Raw genomic sequence first — 20841 nt, forward strand, 5'->3', positions numbered from 1 at the left:
ACACTACCCTTTGACAATCTTCTTCAAAAAAGAAGTAAAAGTGATATTACTGAATACCTTCCTTGTTCGACTTTCTTCGCTTATTTTTATGACAACACCTATTTGTTTCCTGTCAATCTTCCTCTCACCTCATCATGAAAGTATACTGCATTTAAAGCCTAGCTACCGATTTAGACATGCTTCTTGATAACACCATGTGGGGGAAATGTGCAATGAAGTGGCAGAGCGTGTCGTTAGCCTCCTGAGCTTAACCACATGCTCCGAAACTTCGGAAACGCGAGGCTGCACCATATTTACAAGAGTGTGGCGCAGCCTAGCTTTTCCCCCTGCGATGGTGCTAAGTTTAACAACTTAGCGCCAACACAGGAACCCTTGCACCAGAGTGCAAGGGTGTCTGTGTGCATGGGAGGATTGGTTATGTGTAGGAAGGTGTCCCTTCCTGCACATAAACAATCCTAAAACGCCATTTTGTAACTTTTATGTGTGCTGCTTCATGCAGCACTGGTCTTAATTTTGGCACTGCCTCCTATGTTCGCCACCCTTGTGCATAGGAGGCAGCACCAAATACAATGAGTATTGCGGTGGAACGCCTCCCATAACACCCACAGTACGCCACTTTAACACAAAACATAGCGTGAAAGGGCGCCTTATGTACAAGGCTGCGTTAAGCCACATTAAGTGGCTTAAAGCTGCCTTCACATAAGGCAAGGGTCCTATCACCACGGGAACGTCACAAAAAGTGATGCTCCCGTGGCAATAGGGGCTTGTACATATGATCCTGTGTCTCTTTGTATTATCTGAGCATATTCAATGTTATTTCCATTGTACAGCACTCTGTTTTCACCCTGCTACTCTGTGTTTTACCAAAATGTACATTCTTCACTATTTTCCATTGTACAGCGCTCTGTTACCAGAAATGATCTTGTTTGCGCTATATAAAACTTCATAATGAAAATAAATAAATACAAATTTGTGGAAGAGGCATGTGTTGTATTAACATATGACCACAACATATTATCTCGGTACTGTTGGATAATTTGCAAATTGTACGTTATTTCAGGACTACCACGGTGTTGGGGAAGTTCCTCCGGTTCAGGATACAGTTCAAAACTACAAACTTGAGTTCTTGTCTGAAAATGGAGGACTTACAACCATGAGGTTCAGCCGCAAGTTCAGAACATGTGATCCCTTTGATGTCGATGTCACAGTAAGTGGTTATCATATGAGGGAGGATGGTTGCCCATGACATAGACAATAATGTAAATGTAAATGTAAATGTGTTTGTATTTTATATAGCGCACTTCTACCCAGAGGTCTCGTAGCGCTGTATTCATACCGCTGCGGAACCCTTCCTGGCTTTCCTGTGAGATGTCCACTCCTGGGCCACCCCCAAGGTGAAGCCAGGCATCCAAGCGCTGCTGGGGCAGTTGTAATGTGATGTAATAAAGAATCCCAAATTGTGTCTTGCATGATCAGCCTTATCTCTTTGATCACTGTTCCCTAGCATAGTGGTTAGGTGTGATGACCACCATAGGGCGAGATGGCAGCATCCTCGCAATCTAATTTCTCGTGATGGTGATTTAGTGCTGCTGTTGTCTAGTGGTTACATCTTAACTGAATGCAAAAGAGATAACCATTATAAAGGATGGGTAAAAATATGCCCCTGCAAAGTACAAACATGGGTGATAGTTAATTTATTATTTCCATCCCACACCCAACCTCACCCCTGCCAGAGAATCTAGAAAAATGTAGTTAGAGGTTGAAAAATTCAACAGTAACATTGTCTATCTTCCCCTCTATAGGCAGACACCCAGCGCATCATCGCCGCGTATGGGACTTCTGACACCATTCGCTATCACGGACCCAGTCAACGTTTCATGGCATCTGTCCAGTTGCTGTCAGAAGCACCAGTAGCAGAACCAGATCCAGAGCCATCCTTCACCTATGACATTAAAATGTCCAATGTGAGCATCATATGTAAAGTTCATTAACTTGTATCCAATTATTCGAACGAAACTGTGCTCCTATGTTTGACGGAGGGATCATTTGGATTCTGGGCATTGAAAACTGTTTATACAGGCATCTGAAGACTCTTCTGGCTTGGCACAGCTTTTAAAACACTGCAATAGGACATGATTTATAGCTTTAAATACCTGTTTTCTACTGCAAGTGGTAAGACAAATGGTAGTTAATGTTACTCATTGGGTTACATATTAGTAATAGGTGCAGTGCAAGTTTTTTGGTGCTTGTATCAAAATTTGAATCAAGCAGGGCCACTCCTCCGTTCTGGCGAAGGGCCTGGGGATCTGGGTTCGAGTCTCGGTAACGACGCCAAAAACCCCCTGTGATTGTGGGCAAATCCCTTAATCTCCCCGTGCCTAAAAAAAAGAAAGTGTGTCCTCATGTAACGTAACTTGTGCTATGTAAAGCGCTCTGATAACTGATTCGGTTCGGTTCTAGTTCGCGCTATATAAAACTCTGCAAAAAAAAAAAAAAAAAAAAAATCACAGTGCTGCTCTCATACTGGTAAATAGCAGCACAGTGCTTGCCCTCTGGGAGCCTGTGCAGAGTGACCAGTGCTGGGAGAGATTAATTGACAAAAATATGCCTATGAAAATATAGCCATACCAAAATATTGTGGCCAAAATATCGATGTCAAAAACATCGCCATCCTATTTTTATAATGGTAAGAACAAAAATATTGTTGTCAATAATAAGGTTGTATTTAATATTGTGTTTTAAATATATATACATTTCAATATTAGATATATTTAATAGTAACATTATTTAATAAAAATAGAGTACATTTAATATATAATCAACAAATACAAGTTCACTTTTTAAAAAAAGTTAAAGAAACATATATATTAAACAATACCCTTTCATATATTTACATATATATAATTAAAAACTTTTATTACATTTATAATTTTAACATATACTTTCAGATTTTTTTAATAATGTAATACTATAATAAGGTAAGTGGGTAAGTGGTTTTATTTATTTATTTTTCATGTTCCCTTCTTATGTCGAATCCACTACCCCACACCCCACCCCGCACCCACCCCACCTCACCGCCCCACAGCGTTTACCTGTGCAAGCCACTGCCGCACTAGGGATAATGTTGGATTGCGGAGGGATAAAATTGACTATTCCCACCTCAGTCACTGTAACAGTAGGGAAAATATTGGATTGCAGAGGGGTAAAATTTACTATTTGCACTCCAGTCAGTGCAACAGTAGGGAAAGTGCTGGAAAGCGGAGGGGTCAAATGTACTCTTCCCACTACATTCAGTGCAACAGTAGGGAAAGTGTTGGATACTGGAGTGATCAAATTTCCTATTCCCACTCCAGTCAGTGCAACAGTAGGGAAAGTGTTGGTTGCGAAGGGGTCAAGTTTACTATTTAAACTCCGTTAACTTCATCAGTAGGGAAAGTGTTGTATTGCGGAGGGGTAAAATGTAGTTTCCCACTCCTTGCAGTGGAACAGTAGTAAAAGTGTTAAGATTGAGGGGTAAGATTTACTGTTCCCACTCTAGTCAGTGGAACAGTCTGGATAGTGTTGGATTACAGAGGGGTAACATTTTCTATTCCTGCTCAAGCCAGTGCAACATTAGAAAGTAAAAAATTCTCTTCAACATAATCAAATGAATGCAAAAACACAGGGGCTTATTAGGACAGCAGAGGACCACCACCGCACGGCCGGTGGTGGCAACAGCCGGCCCTGCATTGGCGGGTTCTTCTACCATCTAACATAATTTATCCCACCGCCAAATTAGGATGGCGGTGGGAACATGACAGCGTTCGCAGCGGAAGCAAAGACCGTCTGCCGCCAGCAATCGGAACGGACGGTGCAGGGGGCCCAAAATAGTGGCGGTGCCTAGCAGGCATCGTCCACCAGTTTAGGATGCATGCCAGAACCGGCATCATGGAAAAGCATACAAAGTTTTGCATCTGGGCCCTTTGCAGGCCCCCGGGAATGTGGAGGGGTGGGGGACCGCACCTGGGGGGTACCTATGGTGCCCCCCTACATTGCCATGCCCAGGGTGGCAGGCAAAGCACACATTGTGCATGGCAATGTACAACGTGCCTCTTTGGTATTGCGGCGGGTGCTGTCTACAGCACCGTCCTCCACAATGTTAAAGATCAAATGCGGCCACCAGGGTGGCGGTCAGATCCTTATTAGTGGTGCGGGACCGCCGCATCACTGGCGGACGCTCCCAGCACCGCTAGGGTGGCGGGCACACAAATGTCCGCCCGCCATCCTAATAAGCACCTTAGTAAACAAAGAAAATATACATTTTATATGAAAAATCAAATAATAGATGAATACATATAACAATATTAAGTACATCTCATAAATAACTTCAAATATTAAAATAATTAAAGTAAAAAAAATACTTTTTTATTTAAATACATGACTTTATGTAAATTTATTTATTAGCAATTTATTTTTATTTAGCTTACTTCCCAGCCTATACCCCTGCAGAACTCTCAACCCAGAACTAAAATGTAAATTTAAAAAACTAAGTATTTACACTAACATAAATATTTTTCAATAAACTAATTATCAGTAATTGAAAATTGATTTTCCTAAATTATAATTGATTCCTACAATATACCCACACAAAACATTCCTAAAATGTAACTTAGCCCAAAAGTAATTACACACTTAACATAATGAATTATTAATTTAATATTTATCAATTCAACAATTAATTTGAATTTATTTAAAATTAATTTGCTTCTCACCCTATACCCCTACAAACCCACAACCCACTCCTCAAGTAACAGAATTATCAATTCAATAATTATTAATAATTAAAAACTAAATATGTATTACTTATAATTAATTTACTTCCCACACTGTATGCCTCTAAACCCCACAAGAAAACATAAAATAAGAAAACAATATTTACACAATTAACATAGTTAATTATCAATTTAATAAAAAATATTGATTAACTACTAATTATGAATTCATTGAAATTAAATTACTTCCCATCCTGTACCCTATAAAACCTACAACTCACTCATAAAATGTTAATAAAAAAATATTTGCACAATTAACATAATGAATTACCAATTAAATAAATAATATTAACTTAAAATGAACTATTCATTTATTATAATACAATTACTTCCCACCCTGCACCCCTATAACCTCACAATCCGCTACGTTAATAAAAATCTCAAAAAAGAATTACATTAAATGTCATATCTACTAAAAATTTAACAACTATATTAAAAAAATAAACAATAAATATACAAAAAATATGCATCATATACATTTAAGATATATAACAACAAATAAAAAAAAATCATAAAGAACTATGGGACTGAGTACAATGTCGGGCTGATGCAACCGTATCGGTCAGGAACCGCCCGAACATAGGTCAGCATTTCCGACCTCGCAACTTGGATGCCAGTCGAAAAGGCTTGCAACACAAGCATCCATAGTGAAATGGATGTTTGTAAACATCCCTGCACCGTGTCACAGCCTCAAGGTGCAGGCATGTTTACAAACATCCATTGGGATGTTTAGGAGGCACATGGTGCCCCCTAGGCCCACGGCTGGGGGCCATGGGGAATGGGCCTTGCTAAGGGCCCCCAAAGTCATTTGCCATCAGCCTTTCCATGTCGGAAAAGGCCGACATGTAACGTCTGTAGGAAAATGATATCATAATTCTGACAGCGAAGCCACAGTCATTAGGGGATTATGGTGTCTCCCTCCACCCTATGCCTCCGCCCGCTGCATTGTGATGTGGCGGGCAGACCGCAGGGGCAAATGTTAGTCAGTCAGACAGTGCTATCGCTGTTGAACCCCCACCAACATCGTAACCAGACCCAATATTTTTGTAAGCGTTATAAATGACTTTGATATTTTAAAAAGCGATATTACTTACCTACAATAGATATTCTTGGCAATGATATTCTTGTGGATGATATTCCAATATCACAATATTTTGGAGACAATATTTTGATACAGGGATATTTTAATTTCAATATTTTGTCTGAATACCATCGGGAGAGAAGTCCAGAGGTGACAGCTGCATGGAAAGGTAAGTGGTCTCATTTATTTACCCCCACGCCCACACTCCCACCTCCCGTTCACGTTGTCTCATGCTTCCATGTTTAGTGAGCTGCCTCTGAAATCAAGTATGTTTGGTGCCCCAGGCAAAGTATGTTATTGCTGCAGGAGCATTCCCCATCCATCCTCTCATTAAAAGGAACTGTCACTCTTATGTATCTGTCTTTTCTGAAAAGAACAGCTGTAAGTTTTGAGCCTCCCATTTCTTTCTAATTCTAACTCTTTTCTTTGTGTGACTGTCATTTTTTAAAAGTGGGATATAACATTTTTCAAAGCTTTATTTCTCATGTGCTCTGTTGTTAATATTGTATCTCCTATAGTAATTACATGCTGATGTAAATATATGTTGTTATTGGTAATAACTGATGCGAATTAACAAGAATACACCCTGGAGTGGGAAATGGTGGATGGGAAGGGCAATACTCCCCTGCAATCAACAGCAGGTACAGGGGATTGTGGCCGCTGGACAATGGTGTGTACGGGAGGTATACAGGGCGCTGAGGGAGTAACCATGAAAAATGTGTTTGTGGGGGGAATGTTACAATATTGATAAATATTTTACTAATAACTCTAATATTTAGGACAATTTTTTTTTAATGATATCCAGGTGGAGGTATATTGTTACCATACTGACTTTTGGCCAAGCAGAAGTGGAGACTTCAGGGTGGGTGCGGTACAAGTTATAGCTTTGCAAGTGTGTGGCTCCCACCAGATAACTGGGACCCACTGCTTCCTGACACCACTTCCACTGTTGCCCTAAGCAGCCACCTTGTGACTATAGAATCAGTTAGTTTCCAACTGGTACAAAGGGCCACAGATTTTGCTTCCCATTTTCTCCTTCTTAAGGAGCTTCATTCTGTTGCAGTTCGAAAAATAACAGAGTTGCAAATCTTTTGTTTAAGAATGTATGCGGGGCTAGGAATGAGTCAAGAAGTGACCTTTCTCTCTCCAAAAGCACCTTTCAAAATATAATAGTCTCATTCCTTAGACTATTCAATGAGGCCCAATCAAGTACAGATTCCTTGATAAAACTAAATGGAACATTACTACATGTTCATTTCTAATGTCTGAAACTCACTACAGGTCCCACTCTCTGTCTGAGCATTATTATAGGGTCAACAGGTCAACTCTCATGATTGAACATTACTGCATTCCGGACACCCCCGCCGGATATGTAGTCCTATAGTCATGGTAGCACACAGTGTCATTCAAATCCCCCTAGTCCTTCCCAGGGAGTGAATAGTTTCTGGCAACCACTGAACATGACAACCCTAAAACCTTAGGGATTGTGGATACAGTACAGTACTTTTTGCTCAGTCACTCACACTCACGTGTCCTCAGAGAGATACACAGATTAAACAATGGAGCATTTTCAATAAGTATTTATTGAACCTGCATCATTCTAGTGTAAAACATATGTGCTGCAGGAACCATTAGACACAAGCAAATGTATTGGATCACGAGCACCGAAAGAGTAAATAGTAAAAAGATTTCTACCATAGCGCTAAAGCAGTGGATATATGCAGGCATATAAAAGAGTAATCCTTAAGTACTCCTACTAATGCTTACCCAATCTAAGTATACCTAGATGTACCTAACATGTATATAGATATAAAGCATCTGTGTGGGTGTACGAAGCCAAGAATCCCCTAGGAGAAAGCCAACCTTATTACCTTGTCGAGCGAATGAAGGACCCCGTCTTGGCTTCGAGTAGGACACCCCCGCAAGGGATGTCAAATCATGTTGATGATTCAGCATGCAGGACACTGTGTCAGCATGGTAGTGTCTCCTCTGTACGCCCAGTGATGGTGTGCTTCTTTTATACCAAAAAGGTACCCAAAAGGGTTCTACCTCGATTGATATATTGTGGTTGCAATTATGCAAATCAACCTAAATCAATTGCAACTGTCCACAACAGACTCATCATTCAAGGATGACGATGGTGTTGACAGAGTTTGCAGGGATTAAGATATGATACCAAGAATCCTCATGCATAACAAATGAGAGAAGTTTTTAGGGAAAAACACACAACATTTGTTCATCTCAGAACTTGGCAAAATGTCAGCGCCAAACCAGTTATATAGGGAAAGGTAGGACGAATGTAGGTGAAATTTCACCTTACTATATAGGCCTAACTTATAAAGTATAACATCCACTCCTCATCCAAAGGGCGTTAAGGTCATCTGATGCTAAACCAAACTTTTTAAAAGCATACAAGCATTTATAAAATCAACTGCTAAAAACATCTAAAAACTTTTCATGTTAGAAGATGCTAAGAGAAAAAGTATGTCTGAAAAAAAATTAAGCTCTCAAAAGTCCACTAAGGGGTCGATTCCGATGTCGGTCAGAAAGCCCTATGGCCGACTCCGTCCTGTAGAGCTTTCCGAGCGACTCGCGCTTTGTGGCTTCGAACGACCAAATACGATGCAGTAGAGTGCTTACGGAGGCGGGTCACTCGGAGTCCCATTGAAGTAAAGTGGAGGCCTGTTGTATGCCTCGTGCATAGGCTCCCATAGCGAAAAAGATAGGTCGCTGTAAAGGGGGCCCCCTGTCTTGGGAATGCCTTGGTGCCGATGGCGCCGTGTATGCATGTGTATGCATGTGTAGTAGGGACCCTTGGGTCCACCCCGTAACGGAGTCGTAGGGTTCTGGGTGAAGGGGGGGCATTATGGAGTTGGAGTCTCCGAGTTGGTCTGGCTGTTCGACGTGCGCATAGTACTTGCTTGGCCAGATATTGGGCCCATTACGGTGCACATCGGTAAAGTCGGAGTCATCCAGACGGCATCACTGATGGGTATGGGTCGTTCGGAGTGCAAGGCTATCCTCACATCATACTTGCTCGGTCGTAATGCGGTCAGAGTTGACCGGAAATCGCGCTTATTAAATGAAGTCACTCCTCACGGAAGCCGCTTGGAACCCCTCTCACTGACACCGGAATCGACCCCTAGGAGTCAATATATGATTAGGCTCAATGAGGACATCAAAAGCCATGGTGCTCAGTGCAGAGCAGAAAAATAAAACAATGCTATATTTTCATTCCAATTTAGATGTTTTTAAGACATCACTGTCACTCGCATTCGCAGATGACGGTTTCTCCAACACCTTGTGTATCAGGTCAATTGAAAAACCATTTTCCAGTTTCCACAGCAGCCACTAAGGAAGCACTTGATACCTGCATGCCCATTGAAGAGTCGTTGTCAATTCTGCCAGGAGCTGAAGCATCCCGTCGAGGCTCGAAGAATGCCATTATCAACATGGGAATACGCTGGGGACATCGATACCCATGGTCCTTTAAGGGGTCAAGGAGTACATCTATATCTAGTGATACAACTAAGGGAAGTGTCAGACACATATCCAACATGCAGAAGAGGCAGTGGAATACAGGCATGATGCGGTCAAATCATGCCGGCCTGAACAACAGGAGCCAATGCTCACTTAGCCCCTGAAGCCGAGGTGTGCCCAGATGGAGCACCATGTGCTCACGAAAGTGTTGTACCAGCACGGCTCTTGGGACTGAGACGTCCATTGCGAAGCAGATAGATTGAAATCAGGATGCCCACTACAAGTAGTAGGACCAGCGGAAGCCCTCCAAAAACGCTTCCCAATACGGAGTGTATCAAGGATGTAATTACTATGAAGGTAGTCTGAAATGCGCTAAACAGTCCAGAGCCTATACGTTTAAATTTGTTTATCATCCCCCTCATTTCAGACAGGTTAAAGATACAATGAACCATTTCCTTGAAATGGAGAGGGAAGTTTGTATGGACTAGAGCTTGTATCTCAGATGAAGACCTTGGAACCTGGAGATCAAAAGTCTCTCTGGCTGAGGATAAGGCCACATCCTTCTGAAAAAAGCATGATTTCAGTCTGCTCAGAGAATCAAACCGTATAAAGGAAACATTCAGCAAAGGCCATAGTGGTGCCTCCCCAACTGTGTGGGCCGGTGGAAACAATACTTGCATACAACAAGTAACCCTGGAACTTGCTGTGACTAGAAATGCGATGCCTGGTACCACCCCACACAGCGGCCTGGATCATCCAGCATTTAGTAACTCCCATTCGATAGTAACTCAAACACTGGATGAAGCACTGCAGCTGGATGAGCCCTCCAAAAAGCAGGACACGTTTGCAACTGAACCATTACAAGCTCTGTGAAGTGTTACCTCTCTGCACACCAAAGATCCACTAAATGCATTTTCACAGTTTGAACCACTGAGAAAAACTTTAGTGTCCTCATTCCTACATCAAATCTGTACGGTAGTTCCCAGTACTCATGTATGAACCCCTCACCCAATGCCTCATAACTGCCTACCTAATGGTGCTGGAGCAGTATTGAAATTGGAAGGTCACGACTGACAGTGTAAAATAGGCATGGATCAAGATTTAGCATTCTGTGGGGGGGACTCAGCCACAGAAAAAAAGGTCAAATTTTTCAATCTGCAACATAGTGTATTTTGCATCTCTTTGTGCAATAACCCTCTGTCTGTTCATTAGATTGTATGCAGCAAACATGGAAATGCTGTTGATGTAATGCCGGGGCACGTGGCTAGAACGCAAGGATTGTAGCGCAATTGCGATTATCCATGTTGTAAAATAGACAAATCTTATTTCATTATATTGATAGTAGAAGACACAATGTTGCCCAGTGAATACATTCTGGACGAGAATGTGGTCATGCCATTGTGGATCACAGCCAAAGCCATTTCTAGGTTAACTGTATCTGTTTCAAGCAATCTCTCAGCAGCTTCCTGTTGGGAGATCTTCCATATTTCATTGTAAATAGCGTATATGATGCTCATACGACCTGGCTTCAGGGGACCTAACAAAAAATCCTTAAGATCCATGTTGGCTGATAGCAGGGACAAGTGTTGTTTCACCTGAGACAATGCCAAGGTTTTTAGCCACTCAGGGCATAAATTCCCGACACTGTAAGATGTCACCACCCCAAGTGTTCTGACTGTACATAGCGTGGGTCAGGCCTATGGATACTAAACCCTTCAGTGGTACCCCTTAATCTTGACTGGCACCTACTTGTGTCTATAGGTCAAATCAGCCATCCCTTCCAATTGGAGTCAGATTAATTATACAAACCAATATGCATCATGGCATCTAGTGTATCCTCACTGTGTGATGTATAATTTTACCAACCCTCAAAGTGTGTAAGTGAGGGAATCAGAGGTTTATTCAATTTCTTAAACCTGGCTAACACAAGACAGGAAGTCTGTTGCACAGTTGTGTTCAGGAAAATATTCTGAGTGGGTATAAGGCATGCTCTAAACAAGTCCTCGGTTCCATGAACCTGCCAATCTTCAGTCCCCCAGACAAATTTTGTGTTTATTGCGTACCTCCAGTAGTTGAAACCCTGCAAATACAGCTGGGAAACTAAAGAAGCAGAGGATATCAGCTTGGTGTTAGTCAGGATATTTTGCTTTGCAGATGTTGGTGCAAGCCCATAACAATGAGTATTAAACCCAGAAAAATAAGCAAACATCTGTGCAAACGTGTTAGAACTACCTTTTTGGTGGTGTCAGGTAATGTTACCATTGACGATGAGTGAAAACATTTCATAGGATTCTTGCTTTGTGCAAAAAAATGGTCACCATAATGCTGCTAACAAAAAATGGTGTCAAAATTAGATGTTTAATCATACAATTCATTGCGAGCAAAGGCGGCAGAATGTTCTAAATTAGACATCATAGTGCAAACAGTTTCAATGTCCTAATCATGAGAGATTGTATTAGACGTAATTAAATCATTCAAAGTACATTTTAAACTTATGTAGGATTTTTAAAAGTTCAGTAGGACCATACACATCAAAGGAAACCCTATCCCATACTATTTCTTCAGGAACTAGTACTGCTCTAATGTTCACTAAGGACAAGTCTCTTTGTTCATGGTGTGATAATGTGTGTGTTTTCAAGACCAAGTACACATGTTTTACTGCAGAGCATTCAGGGAGGTAATGTGCTTTCAGGAGCAAGAAAAAGACTGCTACCATACCAATCCAAATTATTAGGAAAAGTACACCATTTGCAAGCCAGGGATAAACAAGGTAAGTCATTTTCAGCCAAAGGTAGAACCCACAAATGTGTTGCTTGTAGGGAACAGGTGGTTGCGGTGTCTCGGGTTCGTTTGGATCCGATGAAAAGTCATTATATTTGATGAAATAGCCAGAAGCAATTTGATCTATCCTTGGTAGCCCCGCAGGTTTTGTAGAACTGGTAGATGACTTATTTCAAGACATATTCACATAGATGTGGGTGTTTAGCCAAATTGAATTCTGTGTTTCATTTGTAATTTCATTTTATTCACTTTCAAAAGGGACAAGCTGCATTCCACTGTTGATAACTCCTTCACTTCGCAGAGTTGAGCCATCAAATGTTTTTAGTCTTTCCATCCGAGCTTCCTGTATGGTAGCGAGAGGAGATCAGTGGCTACCCAGGAGTCCACGTGGCCTACTGTTAAGAATCAGCCACATTGTGTGGTTAGATCGGATCTATTGAGATTCATCTCTTTTTTTTTAATGCCGGCAAGAGGCAGAAGAAGTTCAGTTCTTGTTCCTTCGACAGCCAGGACAGGTAAAGGTGACCTGTAGGATGTTCCAAATTCTTTCTTGTCCGCAATCCTTGCTCTGACCAGATCCCCAACCTCAGGGATCCAGCAAGTCTTTTCGGAACAGCTTTCCCTTCTCCAGTGGTGATGTGTTTTAAGTGAGCGTTGCTTTGTAATGCCCGGAATTCATTGAGTTCCTATAAAACAGCCAATTGATCATTGATATCAAATGTTTTTATATTCGTCACTGTGCTGCCACTATCGGCGTCAGGTATCCACATTCTTATCCCAAACTGGACCTCGTATGGGGTATGGCCTCCCAGGGATTTTCTTGGCATGTTGTTTAGTGCCCTCTGGACCCCATGTAGGTGATTGACCCAACTGACACCCAGGCCTAATACCCAAGACATTAACGATTTCTTTAGATCCCTGTTCTTCCTCTCCACAATCGAATTTCCCTTGAGATGATAAGGGGAGGAGTACCGCAAGGCCACACCCAAAATTCCCATGGCCTCCTTGTAAGCCCAAAAACTAAACAAGGGACCATGCTAGCAATAAAATGTGCCAATCTCGTATCTCCTTATGAAGACTCGCAAATCCTTTATAACAGGTTGGGTGTCAACCGAGCGCTGAGGCCAAACCCACAGGTATCTAGAGCATGAATCCACTACCACCAAGATGTACTTGTAAGCCCCGTCAGATTGTAAGGGGCTGCAGTGGTCCAAATAGACACATGCAAGAGTTCTGTCAGATATTTGTAGTGGTGTTTGAGGTGGGCGTGCTACGGTGGAAACCTTCATCTGCTGACTGATGTCGCACTTGAGAACAAAATTCTTGGTCTGTTTATTAAGACCTGGCCACCAATAAGGCTGCTTCATAATGAAATTGTTGCAGTGAGCCCTGCATGTGCAGAAGCCCGACACTTGTGCGCAGCCATAATTAAACCTAATATGCGATCCATGTTTGATATTACTCTAAACCCCAGTCCTGGAATTTGATCATACGGGATGTTTTGTGCATCTAACTTGTAGGAGTACTTGAGTGGAAAACCTTTTGGCAAGGCAGAGCTCTTATGCATAGCTTTGACAGCTATCATGATTGCCCCTTCTATCCTTCTGCTGGAATGAGTGATTGCATCAATGGCGACAGTAAGCACTGTCACCTTGGTGGTTTCATCAGCCGAAGAATTCCCTTCAACATGAATGCCAACACGCTGATGATTCAATGTGTGAATTACGTAATCCTGTGGCAAGCCTTCTTTCAGCTTCGCCAACTGTTCCCAGAGTAACTTGTGTTTGATTGTGCAAACTTTAGAATCTCTGAAGCCATTTTGACCCTAATAGTGAAGATATTGATTGTATGACTGGACACAGTAACACGAATCCCACACTATGAGTTTGGGGAATTCTTAATCCGTATTTAGCAGTGCCAATATCAGGGCTTTCAGCTCTGCCTGCTGAGTAATACCCTGCTCTCGCAGCAAGCCAAGGTTTCCAGTTACTTTTTCCAACCAGCTATTTGGGCCCCCTAGGTGCCTTCCAGCATCTTGTGATTTCTCGCTTGGCCAATATGAAATCAAGGTCCTGAAATCCATTGGTGACCCTCGGTTTAGATGATTGAAGGACTAGGCTAAGGAGACAGTGCACCAGCGCACAAGGAACCACTTGCTCAGTTATTTTTGCCACTTCAGCCATGACCTCCTGCCAGTATGGGTATAGGGTATAGGGTAGGGCAGCTCGAGAACATGTGCAGCATATCTACCCAGATTTTTCCACATCATGGACATCCCACGTCCTCCCTGTCAAAGTATCGGTTGATGCGTTCTGGGCTTAGGTATACCCAGGGACGAACATGAAAGTTAATCAGCTTGAATCAGGAATTCCTCGAAATCTTAGGCATTCTGTCCAGTGTATTTTCCAAGTCCTTATTTTCCATAGGAATGCCCAAGCTGTTTGCCCATAGTTCCCTCGGTACTGTCAGGGGTTAGGACAGAGTCCTTGCCGATCACCATTTTCAGGCATGTGACCTCCTTGATTCTTCCCCCCGTTGCTACATAGCTACTCATGGGATGGTGTTTAGGTTTCACAGGACCCATCCCCCATTGTCTCCTAATTAGCTGTAGTTACAGCTGTTTAGAGCAGGCACTGGCCTTGGGGGATGCCCTAGTCTGTCTACAATGCTTCAAACAGCAGGAGTTTCTACTCTCCAAACAGGTCTCCCAATTTAAGGGATCCTGCCTGTACCCAGTCTTCCCAGCACTTCCATTGGCCACTGTGTGGCAGGGCTTTTAGCATCGTCATTGGGAGGTCTGGCAAGTAGGGCACTCATGTGTGTGTCTTCTGGATGCATCTTCCCCAGCAGCATCGTATTACTTGCTTTTGTACACTCCTTTGGCGCTCCCCCGACCCTTAGTAGGGTCCATAAGAGCACATCTTGTTTGGGGACAAAGGGCCCCATTTCTCTACCTTGTATCCGCCTTCCCGATATCCACTGCCTAAACTATTACAGTTGCCCTGCTAGGTAGTACGATTCAAAATCAGGGACTGCAAGAACACCCTCTTCCGTTGGTTCTTTCAGTGTTGCCAAAGCCACCCTCCAATGACTCTTCCCCCAGATGAACGATGCCATGTATCAATCCAATTCGGTGAACCATGCTCTTGGTACCCATAAAGGTAATGTGGTGAAAAAGTACAATAAACTCGGAAGGGCTACCATCTTTATAAATGCCACCTTACAAGCAACTGATAGTGAGAGTGTCCCCCAGAAGGTCTTACTGTCCTTTCTGGATCACACAATCCCTCCTATGTTCCCCTCTAGGTGATTCAAATGGGAGTGGTAGATTTTGACACCCAGACATATCACAAGGTGTCCCAATCCCTCCGATGGGTCACTGCCCTCCACAAGTGAGAAAAGTCTGGACTTCTGCCAGTTCACTTTGAGCCCTGAAATTGCCCACAAGTTGGTCAACATTTCCTGGGCCCCTCGCAGTTCCCCTTCTAGATCGTTCAAAACATGAGTAGGTCATCCGCAAATAGTGCGATGTGATTGGCATGTCCCCCTATCTGCCGGTCTCGGCATCGACTGCCTGATCAAGCAAGTCATGCCAGAGGCTTCATGGCCAAAGCAAACAGCAAGAGGGAGAGGAGCCATCCCTGACGCGTACCCCTCTGCACTCGGTACTGTTATGAAATTGTACACCCGGTGCGCACCCTTGCCAGGGGCTCTGGGTATTGTAACTGTCTCCACCATAGGAGTCACAGTCCCATGCGCATTCGCTCCAAAACTGTGTATGAATCCTCCCATTCAAGGCCTTCTCTACATCAATGGCGAAGACCACCCCCTCTCCTCTTCAGCCGCTCGCCTCCATTATGGATAATAATCGTCTGATGTTGAAGTCCGTATTTCTGCTCGGGATAAAACCTGCCTGGTCTGTTTGGACCAGAGTAGTCATAAATGGGAGGAGTCTTGTTGCTAGGAGCTTACTCAATAATTTAAAATCCAAATTAATTATAGATAAAGGCCTGTAGGCCGCACAGTCTAAAGGTGATTTACCCGGTTTAAGCAGGGGGATTACTAGCACCTTTCACGTGGTGCTGGAGAGGGTATTCAGACAGAATATCGAGTTGGAAATGTCGATTTACACAAATATTGAGTTGGAAATATTGTGACACAGAAATATCGACAGCAAGAATATCATGGTAAAGAATATTGACATTAAGGTAAGAAATATTGTTTTCAAAAATATAGAAGTCATTAATTTCATTTGCAAAAATATAGGGGCTGGATATGATGGCGGACGGACTAGAGTTCGCCCTCCATCGCAGTGGGGATCTGGACCGCCTGCCATGCATGCGTCGGTAACGCTACGGTCGCGGTCTGGAACTGCCCGAAATCCTAATCTGGTGCACGATGAATCGTCGTTCGATGGCAGAGGGATCACCGCCACATGGCTGGCGGTGGCGGACCTTCCGCCACCGTAATCGGCTCCATATTTGTTTTAAAATATAGATTTGTTAATTAGTGTTATGTATTTTAGTATATGTTTTAAATGTATGTGATATATGTTTTGTATAAGTATTGTTTATGTTTTTTAATATATGTGTTTTTAGTAGTTATCAATTGTATTTTAATTTAATTTTGCATTTGTTAGTTCCGTAGCAGGTTGTGTGTTTATAGGCGAAAAGGGTGGGAAGTAATTTAATTACAATAAATTAATGATTATTTTGTATTTATTAATAATTATTTAATTGAGATTTTATAGTGTCAATTGTGGGAACAATTTATTTGTAATTAATTATTCATATGATAATTGTGTAATTAATTTGAGGTGCGGGTTGTGGGGTTAATAGGGATAAAGGATAGGAAGTAATTTATGTTTAATTAATTATTAATCAGTTAATTTATAATAATCAATTGATTAGAGGTTAATTATGGAAATTGTATAATTCATTTTTAGTGCGGGTTGTGGGGTTTATAGGGGTAAAGAGTGGGAAGTAATCCTCCTGCATAACAAATGAGGGAAGTTTTCAGAGAAAACCACACAACATTTGTTCATCTCATATCTAGGCAAAAGATCAGTGCCAAACCCGTTATAAAAAAAAAAAAGGTAGGACAAATGTAGGTGGAAGGTCCCCTTACTATATAGGCCTAACCTATAAAGTATTACACTGGGAGACCAAGTCTGACACTCAAAGTTTCCCTGGATTCTGCTGGACCAGGGAGCGTTGTTGGGGTGCAGCTTGGTCACCCAAGAAGGACATTAGTCTCATTTAAAGGGTACCACTGGTTGCAATGTGGCCAGAAACCAGTAGACAAGTGTCAACTAGTTTTTGACTGGACTTCACCCCAAATTCGAGGAACATCGACACATGTGGCCAAAGTCACCCCTCCGTGACTGCAGACCGAGGATTAGCCCCAGGACAACCCCCTTCATTAGCGCAGCATCTTCTGTATTCTTTAGCATTTTCAGCATCCTGTATCCCTTGTATCAGGACCGCTCCTTTGACGTCCATGGTGGTTGTTGATTAAGGACTGGTACTGAACTTGAGATTGCTTTGGCCTTGAGGTAACTGTCTACATAAGAAATCCTGCTACCCTTGACTTGCTAACTGCTAAGGATGGTCATTTAAAGTAAGCCAGTGTACCCAAACACAACTTCTTTAAAAGTTTCCAAAAGGTTTTAAATTTACAGCTACCTGTGACAGTGGCCAATACTTGCCTAGTTTTAAGTCAAAAGCTGTGATTTATGAACTGCTTGAATATGTATATTGCCGGATCCCTCCAGTGGATTTTGTAGCTATGTGAGCCATTTTTGTGAATTAGTGTTGGAGTTTCTTATTGTGTTTCTTTCTTGTTCCACTGTGTTGGTACTTCTAAATGCTTTGCACCTTTACGTTTGACAAGACCTGACTGCTCGAAGCCACAGCTGCCCAGGATTAAGCTACGGTTTTCTCAAATGAGCCTGCCTGGAATCAAGATGGGTAGGCTAGTGTACTTCACGGTGAGGTCGCACAACAACACCATGTAATACACCTCAAACCTTACAGACATTCACAAAGTGAAAGCTGCCCAGGGCAGTCAACTTCCACTATGTGAATACCAGCTGCGGGCAAATGAGAGTGATGACAGGGAGAAAGGGGTCCCTATGATGTCCACTTGCAGCATGCTCATTTTATTCTGACTGTAGAACCTGTTCCTCAAATAAATAGTAATTAGAGATTACGAATGCAGGGTTGAAGGTCTGCTGTCCCTTGAGGGGCTCCATCTCTGTACTTGCATGCTTTCGCTAGGATTTTCAAATGGAAACCAGACTCAATGATATTCATAAGGTAGATTCATCAAATCATTTTGAATGGTCATATTGTGCAGTGATAGATCTGTAAATGTGTTGCAGCATGTGGTGCAGCACAAACTTTAGGTTGGATGGCAAAGCAATAGGTGTACATTGCCTGCTTTAAGACTTAACCTTTAGTACATCGGACCCTTGGCACTTCATTGTATTTGATTTAGGGCGTTAACTTGTCTTGACAATATTTACTCTTGGCTCTGTAATAACAGTCACTTTGAATGAGCTTCATTATGGCCAGCCAGGGTTGGTGAAAATTTAACATCCTTCTTTTTTCTCTCCACTTTTTAGTTTCCTTTACCATCTGATGCAACTACCTACGGCTGTGCATACCTTCCACTGCCACAACTAGCTGCGAAAAATCATATCTATAAGGTAAATTGTTCTACTTCCTCAATATAGTGCATTGTCTATGAGACCCATCGGGAATCACTAAAAACGCAGGGATGGAGTCGTGCTGGGGACTGCAGATCACCATGTCTGTGTTTGCTTTTAGATAACAAATTAAAAAATGTGCAGCCCATTTTCCTTAAAGGAAAGCAGGATGGATTTTAAAAACTAAAATACATCCTTTTAGTTTCATTTTTTAAGAGTAGGCAGCGGTCCATGGGATCACTGCCTGCTCTTAAAAAACATTTCCTCCACCATTTACAGAGGGCAAGCGGTCCCCTGGGAGTCCCTTCCCGTTTGCAACTGGATTACCACCTACGTGAAGCAGGCGGTAAAATGCACATGTTTTGTGACCACATTTGGGTCACACAACATTTTTATATAGCACTGTGATTCGGCATTAGGAAAGGACACCCTTAACACGCCCCTTCCCAATAGCGACACAGAAACCCATTGTGTGATTTGGTAAAAGGTTGCCGAAATGGAAATTTGGCCTTTGTAGATAGAAAAAGGCTTTATATTGGTCGCACATGGCCCAATTCTGCAAATCAGGCCGTTTGTGATCAAGGAAAAGCTACTCACTTGTGGCCTTTAGTGAAGTTCAGGACCATCTAGCAGGGACACTAGCAGTGTTCAGAACAAGCTAAGGTGACAGGGAGGTGGTGGTTCTGTGCAGGGGCAAAGGTTTTCCAGAGAAGCGGCTAAATATAAACAAGACAGTATCTGAAATCTGGGAGCAAATAGGTAGTGAACAGGGAACTAGAAGGTCTGCAGTGGAAACTATTACAATAACACAAGTGCAAATGACAGGAAGGTGAAAGCAGGTAAACAGTAGAGAAACTGTCAACAATAATTGTTTATCTGTTCTGTGAAAGTGATCTCTCTGAGAAGTGAAAATATAAGACATATAAGAAAGGAGCTGAATAATATCACATACTTCAAAGAGCCACTCAACATCTTCTATGGAGAAGAAACCCTGGATGGTTCTCAGTGCCAAGGCACAAGCTTTGTAGTTTAATGGGCACCATTTCGAAGTATTGATTTCAGGATAATAATATAACACTCAAGAAGACAAGTAAACCCCTGGAAGGTATACAGAAACTGAGGTCAGGGAAAAGCTATACTGGAAAAGGGGGTCAATGCCTAAACTGGAATACCCTACACTCTGGTGATGAAGGACAATAATCCTGAAACACCGGTGTCCAGAGTTGGCCTGCAACCTTGCAATTACACTTCGATTCTTTTGAAAAGCGCACCCGCTTTCAAGAAAACTGCATTAACCATGATGCTCTTGGGGTATACACGCTGGAATGGTGGAGTAGCGTGCGACCTACGGACCCCTTATTTAACACGGCTCCCTTGAGCCTTTCAGCTGACGAGCTGAGGTAACGCCCTACGCGCCTGGAGAGGTACCATACCTGAGAACACTTTGGCAGCCTGCACAGCAACCCCTGAAAACCGCCCTACACTCTGCTGATGAAGGACAATAATCCTGAAACACCGGTGTCCAGAGTTGGCCTGCAACCTTGCAATTACACTTCGATTCTTTTGAAAAGCGTACCCGCTTTCAAGAAAACTGCATTAACCATGATGCACTTGGGGTATACACGCTGGAATGGTGGAGTAGCGTGCGACCTACGGACCCCCTGCATGCTATATAGGACTACAGATACTGGGAATGGGCTCTTGGAAACAACAAATTGTATAAAAGTTGAGTGTTCAGAATAACCTTCAAACATGCAAATAATTTTCACTGATCATATTTATGTGTGGATATGACTTGTGCATATTTATTGTTGCCAGGCTGGACTTTTACTTTTTTGTGACATGGGGAATATGTGGTGCCCTAACATTTTTTAAAGGTGTGATCTAGAATAAGTAAGTAACTAAAGAATTTATAGAGTGCAAAAATGCTGAGGTGTCTTGTCGCTAGGGTTTGTAAAGAGACCTGGAAGAATTGGATC

At 42.4% G+C, this 20841-nt stretch overlaps 1 protein-coding gene across 1 annotated transcript in view; it reads left to right on the plus strand.

Moving 5' to 3' along the window:
- Window positions 1-20841, plus strand: part of LOC144769777 (putative DBH-like monooxygenase protein 2) — a 364487-nt gene that overhangs the window by 46023 nt on the left and 297623 nt on the right. The window contains exons 2-4 of the mRNA XM_078653960.1: window positions 1061-1211; window positions 1807-1964; window positions 18779-18862. Coding sequence (XP_078510086.1) covers window positions 1061-1211; window positions 1807-1964; window positions 18779-18862 — 393 coding nt within the window. The remainder of the gene's footprint in view (window positions 1-1060; window positions 1212-1806; window positions 1965-18778; window positions 18863-20841) is intronic.

Source organism: Lissotriton helveticus, chromosome 7, assembly GCF_964261635.1.
Source record: "Lissotriton helveticus chromosome 7, aLisHel1.1, whole genome shotgun sequence".
Taxonomy (NCBI): Eukaryota; Metazoa; Chordata; class Amphibia; order Caudata; family Salamandridae; genus Lissotriton; species Lissotriton helveticus.